Consider the following 14,703-nt stretch of genomic DNA (forward strand, 5'->3'; position numbering starts at 1 on the left):
TGAATTGTGCTGCTGTAAACATGGGTGTGCATGGATCACTGTAAAATGAAGCCTTTTGCTCTTTCAGAAAGAGACACCTAGAAGGGAAACAACTGGGTCTAATGGAATTTCCACTTTTGGTTTTTGAAGAATCTCCATACTAATTTCCCTAGTGGTCACACTAGTCTACATACCCATCAGCAATGTAGAACGGTCGATTCTTCCCTGCAGTTTCATGACCATTTATTATTTGGGTTCTTGCTGACGGCCATTCTTTCTGGAGTAAGATGGAATCTTAGTGTTGTTTTAATTTGCATTTCTCTAGTGACCAATGATGTTGAAGATTTCTTCATGTATTTATTGGCTATTCATACTTCTTTTGTGAAGCATCTATTTATTTCAGTTCCACATTTTTTGATCGGGTCTTTAATTTTGAGGGGTTTAATTTTTTTTGAGTTCTGTATATATTCTACATTGTGAGTTTTCTATCTGAAGAATGGCTGGCAAAAATTTTTTCCCATTCTGTAGGTTGTCTCTTCACTTTGTTGGTTATTTCCTTTGCTGTGCAGAATCTTTTTAATTTGCTATATCCCATCTGTTGATTCTTTTTTTTTCTTTTTTCTTTTTTTTTTTTTTTTTTTTTTGGTACCAGGGATCAAACTCGGGACCTTGGGCTTGCGAGGCAGGCGGCGGAACCACTGAGCTAAATCCCGGGCCCTTTCTGTTGATTCTTGATGTTATTTCTTGGGCAATTGGGTTCTGTTCAGAAAGTCCTCACTTATACCTATACCTACAACTTTAAGAGCTTTACTTACCTTACCTTCCAGCGGATTGTTTTTGTTTCAATATTTAGATCATTGATCCATTTTTATTTTAGTTTAGTACATGGTAAGAAATACAGGTCTAGACTTGGTCTTCTGCATGTGGAGAGCCAGTTTTCCCAGAACCATCTGCTAAAGAGGTTGTCCGCCCTCCAGTGTGAGTTTCTGGTCCCTTCGTCAAAGATCAGGTGGCAGGGTGCATCTGCATCCTCTACTCTGCTGCACGGACCCCCGTGTCTGCTTTTGGGCCAGTGCCATTCCTCCGCTTCTCCCAATCACCACGCCTGAGCTCCGCCCCTGGCTGCAGCAGACAGAACACAGAGCATACGCCAGTCACAAGAGCAGCCTGCTGGGAGCCCCAGGACAGTCACCACCCTCGTCTACAGTGTAGCTCCTCCTGGTTTCCGTTACCCACGATCAAGAAGAGAGTGAGTAGAAAAGATTACGATATTTAGAGAGAAAGACCACATTCATATAACCTTCACTGCAGTACTTCGTTACAACTTTTCTCTTTTATTGCTAATCTCTTGCTGTTCCTAATTTACAAATCAAACTTTATCATGCAAGGTAAGCATGACTAGGAAAAAGTACAGCATCTATTGGATTCAGTACTGTCTGCAGTTTCAGGCATCTACTGGGGTCTCTGGATGTGTCCACTTCAGATAAGGAAGATGGTTGTACTAAATTTGGGAAATTATCTAACAGAAATGAGGAGCAAGTACTAATAGATAAAAATATTGAGCCCCTAAAATCTCAATATTTCAAATTCAGAAACCACCTTCACTCTGAACCCAGTCGGTAGCCTCACCTAATGGGCAAAATGAATATCAGATTTAAAATTCTTTCAGGATTGAGCATGATTGAAGGTGACATTACTTTCACCCTCCTCCTCTCATCTCCCTCTCAAATCACTTAATCAGTCTCAGCCACAAAGAAAGTTGTCTCAGTGGAGTTCAAAATGTTTTAAAGAACTTTTTTAAATGGCACATTCATTGGGAATACAAATATAATGCAGGTAACAGCTGTGATGAGGTTTTCCACACAGCTGAAATGCTTGGTATTTCATGGGAGCTTTTTGGAGCCCGAGGGTTTGAAAACCATGGCAGTAGGTGATGGTTAAAGTCCCTTTCAGGCCTGAAAAGTATGCCATCCCTGTATGCCTTTCAGAAGGATGTTCCTTGTCAAGAAAAGCCTGTGGTGGGGGAGACCAGGCTTAGAAAAAGACAGCACTTTTCCTGCTGGCTGTTTTGTCCCCTCACCGGGGGTCCAGTCACTGAATCAATGTATCCCTAGCAGCTGTGTGAGCCACGCAGGGGAGACTGAGGCTGGCTGGGGAGCTGTGCTTGGTCTGGGGGTTCTAACTACAAGTCAAGGGTCGCTGATCTCAAAGCTTGCTTTCTCCATGTTGGTTTGAGATGAGCGTCTTTATTTGGGCTGCTACAAGTTCAACGCCCAAATTATGTCTAAAAGAAGAGGAACATATGAGATTAAATGGCTCAGAAGGAAAACCGACACTGGGATTCTTGTGTTTTCAGGGCTATGTCACCAACTTAGTAATTTACCTTGACTGACATTGAAAAGAGGACAATAAGTCTGACTGTGCACTGAAAAAAGACTTAATGCAGTTGGCAAGGGATTTAGAGTGGGTTTTTCATTGCTTGATACGATCTGCCAATCACAGAACTCATCCCTACTTTGCCGCAGAATGAGACCATTAATCTCACGTAAGATACACAGACATGCACTTCCACCCAAACACTTCAGAAATTAAGTCAAACTAAAAAGGCACACTGGGCTGCTTTATATTAAGGGAGAGATGATCATTCGATGCTTGGGTGGAGTTCTTCAGCATCAAGAAAATAGTGTGCACTTGGAGAAGGCGGCGGCTGTGACCCAGGAGGAACAGGGAAGAGGAGAAAGAGAAAGCGGGTTCCAGGCGCTGCGGGTGTGTCCGGGTGTGGGCTGACACCTGCCTGCTACCATGCACTTGCCCTTCATCATGCCCTTTATCATGTTATTTTCACTTTTAACATGCCCAAGGGTTAAAATGGCAAAAAACGTAAGCACTAGACGTCCCAGGTCACTTTCAATTTGAAATAATTTCATTTTCAAATAAGAACCTGATCACAACTACATTGGCTTCATAAATAGCACTACTCCTAATTTACGAGAGGAAATTTAGGCCTGGGAGGAGGGTGCCCTGGGACTCCTATGCTCTGCTCCTCCCAGACCCAAGATCCTGCTGGGGACCTCTTGGGACAGTTTGCCTGACAACTCCTCCCCGGGGCTCCTCTGTCAATACGGAAAGCGTCCGAGCCTCAGATGGGTGATGGTGCCACTCTCACGTGGAGGAAAGTTATGCAGCCCCTTTCATGCTCCTGCTTGCAGTGCCACTTGGCTGCACAGATTTCTAAAAGCCTTTGAATAGACTAATAAATATGGAATTGTTCTGAACATCTGTAAGCAAAATACGAAAAGATATTACCCAGTGAATGAACATCCTGGGTTTTCTTGCCAGAAATGGGGTATTTTGTGTATTAGGCTAATGCTCTGAAATTAACCCAGAATGCTTATCCATTGCAGAATGTCTTTTCATATTTTCATCTGTACAGTCATTCTTATAAAATGTAAGACTAATTCTCTATCAGGGTATTCAGGAATCTGAATAGCTCAATTACTTGTAGAATCAATGTAGTAAAGCAACAGCATACCAGTTAATCAGTTGGTTTGCATAACAACTGTTTGAGAGAGCATGTGTGCGTGTGTGTGTGTGTGTGCACATGTGTGTGTCCATGCATGAAGAGAAAACCAGGGTCAGCCTGCTCTTCAAAACAAATGTGAAATATCAAGCTTTTGTTTGACTACACAGGAGAGAGTTCTGGAAGACAGGGACTAGTGTTCATGAACAGCCTTCTTCTAGTACTGAGTAGGACATCTTGCGTGGGGTACATTCCCAATAAATGATGTACTTAATTCATCCAAGAATGCCTCCATGCACCTAAGGCTCCTCACAACCAGCCCATGCTGGGGGCTGGGTTCTCTGGGCCAGGCAGATGCTCTACTCATAAGGAACACACAGAAAGGGCTGAAGTTTTGCCAATCCTTTAGGAACACAGCGGTGGCCTCTAAGACTTGAATTACTTCTCAGCATGTCTCTTAAAAGACAGATAAGAAACACAGCACAGACAGTGCCCATCCCAGCAGGTCCACAGGCCATGAGAGATGCCAATCCCAGCTGAGGCCACTGAGGATGGTCACCTCTCAAACAGGTATGTGAGTAACCGAAACGAATTCTGGACACATGTGAGGACTGTCACTCTCCAGGGAAATGCAAAGAGACAATCACAGTGTTTGGAAAAGCATGAAAGTCCGGCTTCTGGCTCTCAGCTTTGAAGGCCAAAATTCCATTTTCATCATTCAATTCCACCCAAGGTTAATCCAATATAGAGAGAATGAGTCATGCAGACTAAACTCACCATAAACTGAGATCTCAAAAGTGGCATTTTATTGAATTTGAAGTGAGAATTAGAACAGCCTGCCTGAATGTCCTGGTCTTATTGCATTTTCTTTCTGTAAATAATCCCCGTATAAGGACAAAAGATTAGACGATCCTGCGGAATGGGGTTGGTGATATAACTTCAAAGTGCCACAGTGTTGGGTCTGAGCAGAGCTCCCCAGAGGTGCCACCAGGACCCCCTCCCCTGGCTGCACTCCCTGCCTGACCTGCTGAGTTGCCCTTTCCTCTCCCTCAGCCAGGGTGCCTTCCAGGGACTGAGGTCCCACACACTTGCAAGCTGACATCCTGGTCAAGCACCTGCCTCTCTGTGCAGACCAGCACAGGCGCCTTTCAGACTTTCTCTCCCAGTGGGCAACAGCACCCCAAATGCTTCAGGAGCTGTGCATAGCTCACCTCTTTTGCATGCACCAGGCTCAAGGGCACTCAGGATGGAGGTTACCCTGCCTGCACAGTCCCGCCTGGAAGCCCAAAGGGAATGCCCTGCTTTTTTGCCATGGGTGACTCTGTGCCTGTGCCACTGCTGGGCCACCTCCTCTCTTACTGTTACTGGAAGGCAGGCATCTTTCTAGTGCTGAGTGGCAATGGCAACATGGGCTTGGGTTTCAGCCACTGCCCATCAATCACCATGTGGAAATGCCATGTGCATGCAAGGACTTGTGCTGTTGGGCCACACGGTGCTTTTGCACACTCAGATGCACACTTGCTCGCTTACTTGTCCCTGTGGAGCTGTGTACCCACTAGCATGGCAAGCATCCTGAGCTAGAGCTGCTGGCTCTTTGGCTGGTGGCCACCGATCTGCATGCCAAGACACAGGTGTGGAGTGCAACACTTGTCATCACGTGCAAGGTTGAGGGGGCAGAGCCATCCCTCTGGATTTGGGATTTTGACAGCCCTTTCCCTGAATCTGGCACTTGACCTGAGAAACCGCACAGTACCTGAGGTTCAAGCATACTGCTCAGGAAAGAAGGGCTTGGCAAACAATCCATGTCTTTATGTGTCTTATTTCTTGAAAAAATAAAAATCAATAAAAACCTTTATAATACTAGGACACAGACTAGTGTTTCCTCACACTGAACCCTGGAGGTTATTACACCTCTTGGTGGAGGCGGTGGGTTTCTTTTTTCTCTCCAGTTGGACCTCTCCAGGGTGACACATTAAGCAGGGCTTTGAGCACCAGGGCCTTTAGAGCTGATGCCACCAGCACAACCTGCTTTCTGTCTCCCCCACCCCTCTTCTCAGTCAAAAATCCTTAATTAGCTGGTTGCCGTAATCACTCTAGCTGCCACCCTCTCCATTCTCCTTCCCTGCTATTTCTAGGGATCTGAAGGCTTCATCACTCCTACACCGGAGGGGCCTTCCCATCATAACACTCTCTGCCTTTCTGTTTTCCCCTTTTATGATCAGAACAACAAAAAAGCCTAGGCAAAGAACTCATCGCTCCTGTTATGGCTGTGTCTAGATGTCCCTCCAAAGCCTCATGTGGTCATAGGTGGAGCTTTTTCAGTGGTGGCTGGATCTAGAGTCTGTGACTGATTCATGGTGCAATGCTAGGATGAAAGGTGCTAGGGTTAAGGGACGGTGATTACTGTATCAGTCCACTGATTAGTTTGGCACTCACCCTGATTCTGGCAGCCTGGAGAGAATATAAAAAGGGCAGGAAGATGCTGCTAAGGTCCCCTTGTTTGTTTTGCTACCTTCTGCCCACCATGAACTGTTTGTCCTCTGAGATGCCCCTCTCCCATGTCACCCTGCCTTGGAGCCAGACAATGAGGGACTGAAACCTCTACAAACTGTGAGCTAAATAAACCTTTCCTCCTTTAACTCTGGTTGTCAGGTATTTTGTCTCAGCAACGAGAAAAGTAACTAAGACACTTTCCCTGTCTATCTTTCTCTTTCTAATCAGGAACAAGCTTCCATGGCAACTACACTTTCCAGTGCTACCACCAACTTAGTAGGAGTGTTGGTATTAAATGGAGAGTTTTTCCCAACTTCTGTGGCTTCCGTCTTCACCCAGAGCTACAGACTTGTAACACCAGCGGTTTGTATGAGCTGTATCTGAAAGAGGTTGGTCTTTTTTCCTTCTAAACGGCAGAAAGATTTAAAACATTCCTTGGTATTTTTCTTGCAGGAATCATTAAAAAGCACACCAATATATTTAAAAGGGTAGTGGAGGGATGGACCTGAAAGGAAATGTGTGATTGATGGGAGGAAGTGCGAGTAGATGAAAGGAAATTGGCTGGGATATGGTGGCTGCTGGGAGACTTGCATCACAGTCAAAGGCACAAACTTTGAGTTGAGAGTGCACGAGGTAGAGAGTCCATCTGTACATGGACCTAGGTGAGCTCCTTCTCTCTCTGAGCCTCAACACTCTCCCTGCAACAAACCAATGCTGAGATGCCTCATGCAACTGTGGTGTCGGAATAAAGAAAGACATAAAAAATGCTTACGACAGAGTCTTGTACATGGTAGGAGCTTAACACATGGGAAGTGCCATGTTGTCGTTAGGGTAGAGGTGAAAGGAAAGAGTGAACAAAAAAGCAGTCACACAGCTCTGATTGTTAACACTGTGTAGGATGGAGATACGAGTATGAGCAACAGAGAGCTGGGGGTTTTCTTAACAGCCTTTTTGCTCCTAGCTTATCAAGTTATGCTGCGATTACAGAAAGGAATCTACTCATTTCCATCCCTAAGACTTGAGAGGACACACCTGGGCAATCTCCAGGTTCGTCAGAATCTATTTATAGCTCTGCTGTAGCATTAGCTTAATTTTTAAACAGAAGCCAAAAATATGGGTTAACTGTTAAAATATTTATTCACTATTCCACATTCCCAATACCAATCAGAAATATTTCAATTCTTCTTTAGAGCCAAGAAAACCAAGAATATACATATTTTTATAGTACTTTCCTTCTTGCACAGTGAGATTTATTTCAAAATCACATAGTATTTATGAACATTTTGTGCCACAATATCATGGCTGCATGATTGGAGCGGAGGTACATGGTCTGCAAAACCCAAAACACTTATTCTCTGGAACTCAGTTTATGTCAGCCGCAGGGGCAGAACACGGCCTATGGGCCACAGTTTGCCAATCTCTGCAGCATAACATGGCTTTTCATGGCTTTCTCTCCAGAGAATGCGTAGTCATGATGTGTGCAAGCCATGGTGGTTCTGACCTCTTGACAACCGTCTGTGGCCCTGTGCCCCTGCCTGGTGATAGAGGGTCCCATACTGACCCTCAGTCTGGCCGTGAGACCTCATTGAACCAATGAGACAAGAGCAACCATGACACGGCTGGGATGGGTCTTGTCCTCTCTTGCTGCTCCTCGGTCTTGTGTCCACCACCAGGTGTATGAGGCCAAGCCAGTGTGTCCCACATCCCCATTTCCTGGCCCAGGAGAGCCACTAACAGAGGCGAGCACTGACCGCCAGACATGAGCGAGGCCACTGGAGACCAGCTTGTCCCTAGGACCCCACTAGGTGACTGTGGCAAGCCTCTAAGCAAGCCGGCCCAGACTGCTGATCCAACTTGCTTTAAGTTTTAGGGCACTTGTTTCACATAAAAACCTAAATGCTATAGGGAAAAAAAAATCCACAGGAAGCTTATTACCATCTAAAACTATAAAACAAGAGCCAAACAAGTATATTTGCAGAAATGGTAAAGAGAAGACAAGGCAAATATTTTTTAAAATTTGTATTTCCATGGGCCGGGGATTTAGCTCAGTGGTTCTGCCGCCTGCCCCAAAAGCGCAAGGACCCGAGTTCGATCTCCGGTACCAAAACAAAGAAAGAAAAAAGAAAATTTGTATTTCCATTTTAAAGATCCTGCCATCACCAACAGGGACAAACCCTCCTTGCTCCTGCCAGCAATACGACAGCAAAGTCTTCCTACCTGAGCAGACTTCCTTATAAGTAGGGTTGGGAGTATAGCCTCCTGCAAAGCCCACTTGAGTCGAATAGACACCTTTTAAGATCCAGAATTTCCTTTCAGCTCCCCAGAAGCAGCCCATTCCTGCAAAAAATATCAGAGAGTGGTTAACTATTTTTCCAAAACAAGCGGTTCATTACACATTACAAGACCTGTTTGCTGGGAAAAACAAGCTTCTCTGATCATTTGGGGATTAAAAATGACTGAGAGGGGCCGGGGATTTGGCTCAGTGGTTTCGCTGCCTGCTGCACAAGCGCAAGGGCCCGAGTTTGATCCCTGGTACCAAAAACAAACAGACAAACAAAAATGACTGAGAGTCTAGCCTGTGGAGAACTCTTTAACATTTTAAAGTAATTTTCTTTAAGATTATTTGCATAGAATGTCCTTTGTTTTTACTGAACAGAAATTTAGAAGGCCTCAGATTTTAGTGGATTTATATCTTTCCCAATAACACAGTAAAAGGATAACAAGTTTATGAATATTTTTCATACTCAATTCATAAATTATATTGTATTTAATGATAAGCTTCCTGGTCATTTTTTTAAAAATATTTTAACAAAGACATGTAGTACTCAATGACTTATTTTAACACAGAAATTTCCAAAATCAATATATATTTATGCAGTATTTCCCTAATGTCATAAATCCGTTCCGTTTTCACTTTTGTCTCTATTAATTTGCATGTGTTAAGTAATTGTTTACCCAAACATATATTCTTCTGAGTTCTATTATTGAATATAATAAATGAGAAAGGTATAGAAAGGAGGAAGGGAAGGAAGGAACAACAATAAACAAACTCACAAAAATTGCATTCCATTCCATAAACTAGTTGTTTATGCCAGTAGTTATTGGATTCTTTTGAACACTGGATAAAAAAACTAACACCCATATCACAAGAACACACATATACACAGAGAGGTGTTAGAAATATCCCGCTGTTTTTCCTTGAGTCCACAGAAAGCACCCCCATTCTCTCCCATAAGTTTCCAAATTGTCCAAGAGAGCTGCTGGTTTGTGGCCCACTCCCAGATGTAAGAAGCCTGCTGCCTCTCTTGAGCTTTATGCAGCTTTGTCAAGTCACATATAACTAAGATCCTGGGTGGAACAACAGTTGGTAAATTAATATATGCCTCCTATTCTGACAATCACTAGCTTTGCTAGATTTAATGACAGCTATAAGAAAATTTAGTTACTGACATTCTTGACAGCTGTTAATAGTGTACTTTAGAAATTCAAAGCAACAACAACAACCAAAAAAACAATGTGCATGAAGTTCTACATCATCCAAAAATATTCTACTTGCTAAAATGTGAGAGGAAATCTACTTACCAAAAATAAGTTAATAGTTTTAAAATATGATACAGCCAAATAATGAAATTCAACACAGTAAAAACAATTACTGTTGTGATAATATTGCAACATGGAAATATGTATATGATTTTATCATAATTATCTAAGGCTAAATTAAAAAGGAAAAACACAATTATGTGCATGTTTCTATTATAACTAAAATATTCTTATCAAAATAGACCAGAAGGAAATATACCAAAGTTATAATCATGATTACTTTAAAATGATGAGAATACAGGAATGTATTCATTTTTCAAGTTTTTCTGTAACAGATTCTTACTACTTTAAAAATGAAAAGAATATTTTTAAAGAAAGCAAAACTTCAAAGAAATAAGGTAGCATATGCATTATTTGAGTTACACACTACTGTACCATTTATAATCCTTATAACCACCACTCTCAACCCAGTCCCTCCCTTCAAAGTAACCACTAACTGGCTTTTATAGGAACCATTTCCTATGTTTCTTTATATTTTTAATTATCCAAGTATCCATCCCTTACATTATATTAGTCTTGTTCATTTTTTTAAAATGATATGCCTTTAAGTTCTTTTAATCAACAAGTTGTCCTTTACCCTCTGAAGAACAAGAGCTACGTGAACACAGCTTCCCAGAGCGTGGCTTCTGCAGACTGCATCCTCGTGGTACCATTCAGCTTGTTCGTGTGTCCTCAAAGGGCAACTTGCTGCAATAGGACATCACACTCAGACTTGAGCCCTTGTTAAGACCCTGGAGGTGCTGTGCTCTTCGATCAGGAAGCACATAATGCCTCACTGTCTCTTCTGTGATGTTAGCATCCATGGAAACTCAATGCTTAGAAAGTGTTTATCCCTCGAGAGTTACAAAATGGTGATCTTCTATCATTCCTTTTTCATTTATCAGTTGAAATACATTAAAAAGAAAAGCTCAGTGGGGCAATTCATAATGAAGGAAATGTGTGACTATGTCCATTTACTTAGCATCTTCAAAATGATGAACTTACCATCTCCAAAGTTGACCAGCTAGTTTTCATCATTATAAACTCATTAATTTAAATGTACAGTGGACCCTTGACTTATGAACTGTCAGTTCCTGAGGCCTTGTTGTAACCCAAGTTGGTTGTAAGTCAATACAGCAGAGATCTGGATGTTTACCTGGGTGCATGCTGTAGATAACAAGAGGCAGATGGATCTTCCATTAACCTAATTAACCCCAGTTGTTTATGCCGGGCTGGTTACAACTTAAGGGTCTACTGTACTGGACAATCCCTGTCCTTGGCAAGCTTCACGGGTCAAAATGTCGGCCAGTGAGACCTCCTCAGACTGACTCTGGGGCCCCTCTGGCATATCCTCAGTCGTCCCTCATGGCTTGCTTGCTTTCTGATTGGACCGGGTGCTCCTGGCACGTCTTGCACATTTCCTGCTCCACACCCAGAATCAGCCATTTTTCTAAGAAGCCGGGCTTCTTTCAAATGGAAGTGACATTTCAAGACCATGACCTGGGTACCAGTGATGCTCACTGCAGAATGACAAACCAGGGAATTCTGGTGGACCATTGGCTGAAGTCACTTACCAAGAGCTAGTCCCAGCTAGCTCTTGGGGGCAGCATCAATCCAGCAAAATAGAAGTCGTACACCCGGGGCAGTACTCAAGTAGGACGAGAGGACAGAAGCAAACTGTGGCAAACTCCCACAGCAGACACCAGCACTGCAGCAACACCATTCCCTCACTTTATTCCTGTGACTATATGGGGACTGTGGACAGCTAGCTGCAGGACAAGAAAAGGGCTGTTTTGTTTTGTTTTATTTTATTTTGTTTATGGATGGCTGGCTCATTATGAGAGAGCAAGCTGAGGATACAAAGCAGCCAACTACAGCATCCCTAGAGTAGCCTGAATGACAATGGCAGGGGAAACCCTCCCACCCACTACCCTTCAGGCAGTGAAGCAGTGAGCCACCTTGGTGGAAGGAGTCCCTTTTCAGATCACATGTGGACTCATGGATAGTAACAAGTGGCTTGGTTGAGTAGCCAGAGATCAGGAACAAGAAAGAATAGAAGAGGAGGAACAAAAACTCAGGATGGACACAGGAGAGTGAGGAGGCACTGTGAAGCTCTTGGTACTGTGTGCTGATGCCAGCCACAGAGCAGCCATCATGAAAGCGGGCTAATCCGCAAAGCAGAGGCAGTGGCCCGGCTGATGGAATCAGCCAGCCTTGCACTGGCCACCCCAATACTGAGCTGATGGACACAGGGACAAAGCAGCGCCGGTGACAACAGAGGTCTACATGGGGCTGACAGCATGGCTTCCCACTCACCAAGTCTCACCTGCCACCACTGAACAACCAATGTCCCTGCAACAGAGAGTCACCACGTGCCCTGATTACCGTCATTCCTCAAGGGAACCAACCAACACTAGGTGGCAGGAGTGGGGAGTAATTGGGGCCCCATCCATCCCGAAAGGGCCAGCGGTGTTCTCACATGTATTCCCAGGTGGCTGTGACTTTCCTACCTTCAGGATCTCAGCCAGTGACTGTCCCACAGAGCACCATATCAGACAGGTGACTCGCTTCACAGTACAGGTAACACAGCAGTGGCTATGACCACAGCTCCTCCTGTTCTATTCTCTGCACAGACCCAGAAGCTGCTGTTCTGGGATAGCACTGAACGGCCCTGCGGTGCAGTCACAGCACCGACTCAGAAAGGGCACTCCAGGAAGGGTCGCACCCTTTAAGACAGACAGTGTGCACTCCATCAAAAACCCCACAGGCTTACAAAGCAAGGGTACAAACAAGAAGGGCCCCATCCATCTACCATCATTCCCAATGACCCATCAGGACAATGTACTGCCTGTCCACTCAACTCTTGGTTCTGTAGGACTAGAGATCCTGGTCCCCAAAACAGCGCACTCTCATCAGAGAACACAGCAAGAGCCCACTGAGTTCCACACCACAGCAGTTGGCCAGGCACGCTGGGAACCCTGTGTACAGGGACAAGGAAGCAAAAAGAGCTCACCAGGTGTAACCAAGAGGATCACGTGAGCTCTCTGTTGTGCCACAGCCTTGCACATACTCGGTATCACAGGATACATACAAATTTCCCAGTTGGATGAGTTTTAAGTGGTCTCTCATTGTGATTTCGATATATATTTGGCTAGTATGAGCATGTTTTCATACTGTATATTGGTCATTCATGTTTGTTCTTTTGTAAATTGCCTTTGTCCATTTTTCTATCAGGTTGTTAAACTTTTGTTTTATTTGTTGTAAGTTTAATATGTTTTTAATCAATTTTTGTCAATTACATGTTTGCAGCCATAATTTTGTGTCTAATCTGCCTTTTACCTTCAGTTGTGATACCTACTGTCATAGAGATGTTTTAAATTTTAATGTGTCAAAGTTCTGTCTTTTCTTTTATCATAGGTGATTTTTGTATCTTGCATAATAACTCCTTCCCCACAACAAAGGTTATAAAGACGATGTTCGATATTTTCAGAAGCCTTTAAAGTTTTATTCTTTATTTTAGGTTACTAATCTATCTAAAAGTAATTTCTGTTAGGGTATGAGATAGGGATTCAATTGGTTTTTTCTATGTGGATAATCAAGTATTCCAAATAAATTGTTATTTAGTAAATAACCCATTTTCCTCTATGTCTCTCTAATGTCACCTCTACTAGTACATCATTTTGAGTAGTCCTGATTCCTGAATCTCTATACTTTCAAAAATTCATTTATTCAGAAAATATTCACACAGTGTCTAATATATGCCACAAAGTCCTGTAAGCACTTGGGATACATGAGTGAACAAAACAGACAAGATCCTACTCTCTTGTAGGAAACACATTCCAGCAGGGAAAGACAGATAAGAAACACTAAATAGGTGGGTGAATATAGTAACTAGAAAGGCACAAAGAACTATAAAACTTAAGAAAAGTGGAGCAAGGTCAGAGAGATCTTTACTGATGAGATTTTTAATAGTGTTCAGTTGGACCTCAAAGAGAAGATGACTTCAAAGATTCAAAGCAGTGAGATGGTCAGCCATCAGATAAAGGGCACAGGAAAAAGTCCTACAAAAGCACCAACCCTGTGCCTGCCATGTTGAAGGGGCAGGAAGGAAGCCGAGGCAGTGAACCAGGGGAAAACAGTGGCACCCCGACCAGATGAACCAAATTGCATAGGGCTTTGTGGGATTGTGCAAGGACTCTGACCTGTACTCTCAGGCCAGTGGACAGCACTGTTGCATGCTGGGCAGGAGAGATGACAAAACTTGCGTTGTACAAGGACTGTTCTGGCTGTTCTCTGCAGAGAGTAGAAAAGAGTGGCCCAAGCACAGAAGCAGGGAATGTCATCAGCTGGGAGACCGTGGCCGTGGAGACCGGGGGTGGCGGAAGAAGATAGGAGCTGCAGTCAGACTCTGGGTGCATTCCTGAAGATTACAAACAGGGTCTGAGAGAAAGAGGGGTTCAGGTTGACTCTGAACATATTGACTTGAGTGCAGCACAGCGAGGATGGAGCAGATCTGCAGGGAAAGCCAGGGGTTGTGATGGCTCAGTTTAATGAGCCATAACACCTAATAGAGCAAGTCTTCTCACTCTATCTTTCTTCAACATTTTCTTTGCTATTCTTGGCCCATTACTATTCCAAATTTAGTTTAATATCAGCTTGTCAAGTTCCATAAAAATATCCTTTTAAAATTTTGACTAGAATTACATTGAACTTGAAGACTATTTTGAAAATATTTTGTCATATTAATAATATTGAGTCCTCCTGTCAATGAATATAATATCATTCTCCATTTATTCAAATCTTCTTGAATAACCTTGAGTATCATGATATAATTTTCTCCACAGGTCTGATACTTTTTATTAGATATAGCTCTATGTATTCTGTTATTTGTGTTGCTGTTATAAATACTCTTTTTTCTCTTACACTCTCTTATTGCTGACTGCTGGAGTATAAAAATATCACTGACTTTTGCATGCTTTCCTCATAGTCAGAAAACTTTAGGCATTCTCTTATTTGTTCTAATGGCTTCTTTCCAGGTTCTTTTTAATTCCTTTTAGAGAAAACCATATTCTGTACAAATGACAGTTTTATATCTCCCTATCCATTATTATTCTTCTTCCTTTATCTCATTT

General features: G+C 43.1%; 1 protein-coding gene across 8 annotated transcripts in view; it reads right to left on the minus strand.

Moving 5' to 3' along the window:
• Msra (methionine sulfoxide reductase A) overlaps positions 1 to 14,703 on the minus strand; it is a 368,989-nt gene that overhangs the window by 165,719 nt on the left and 188,567 nt on the right. For all 8 annotated transcript variants that reach the window (XM_087216696.1, XM_087216699.1, XM_087216697.1 and 5 more), the window contains one exon: positions 8,210 to 8,329. In XM_087216696.1, the coding sequence (XP_087072822.1) occupies positions 8,210 to 8,329 (120 nt within the window). The remainder of the gene's footprint in view (positions 1 to 8,209; positions 8,330 to 14,703) is intronic.

This window comes from Heterocephalus glaber, unplaced genomic scaffold (genome assembly GCF_053883595.1).
Source record: "Heterocephalus glaber isolate CG9 unplaced genomic scaffold, H.glaber_assembly_v1.0 deba00001460, whole genome shotgun sequence".
Taxonomy (NCBI): Eukaryota; Metazoa; Chordata; class Mammalia; order Rodentia; family Bathyergidae; genus Heterocephalus; species Heterocephalus glaber.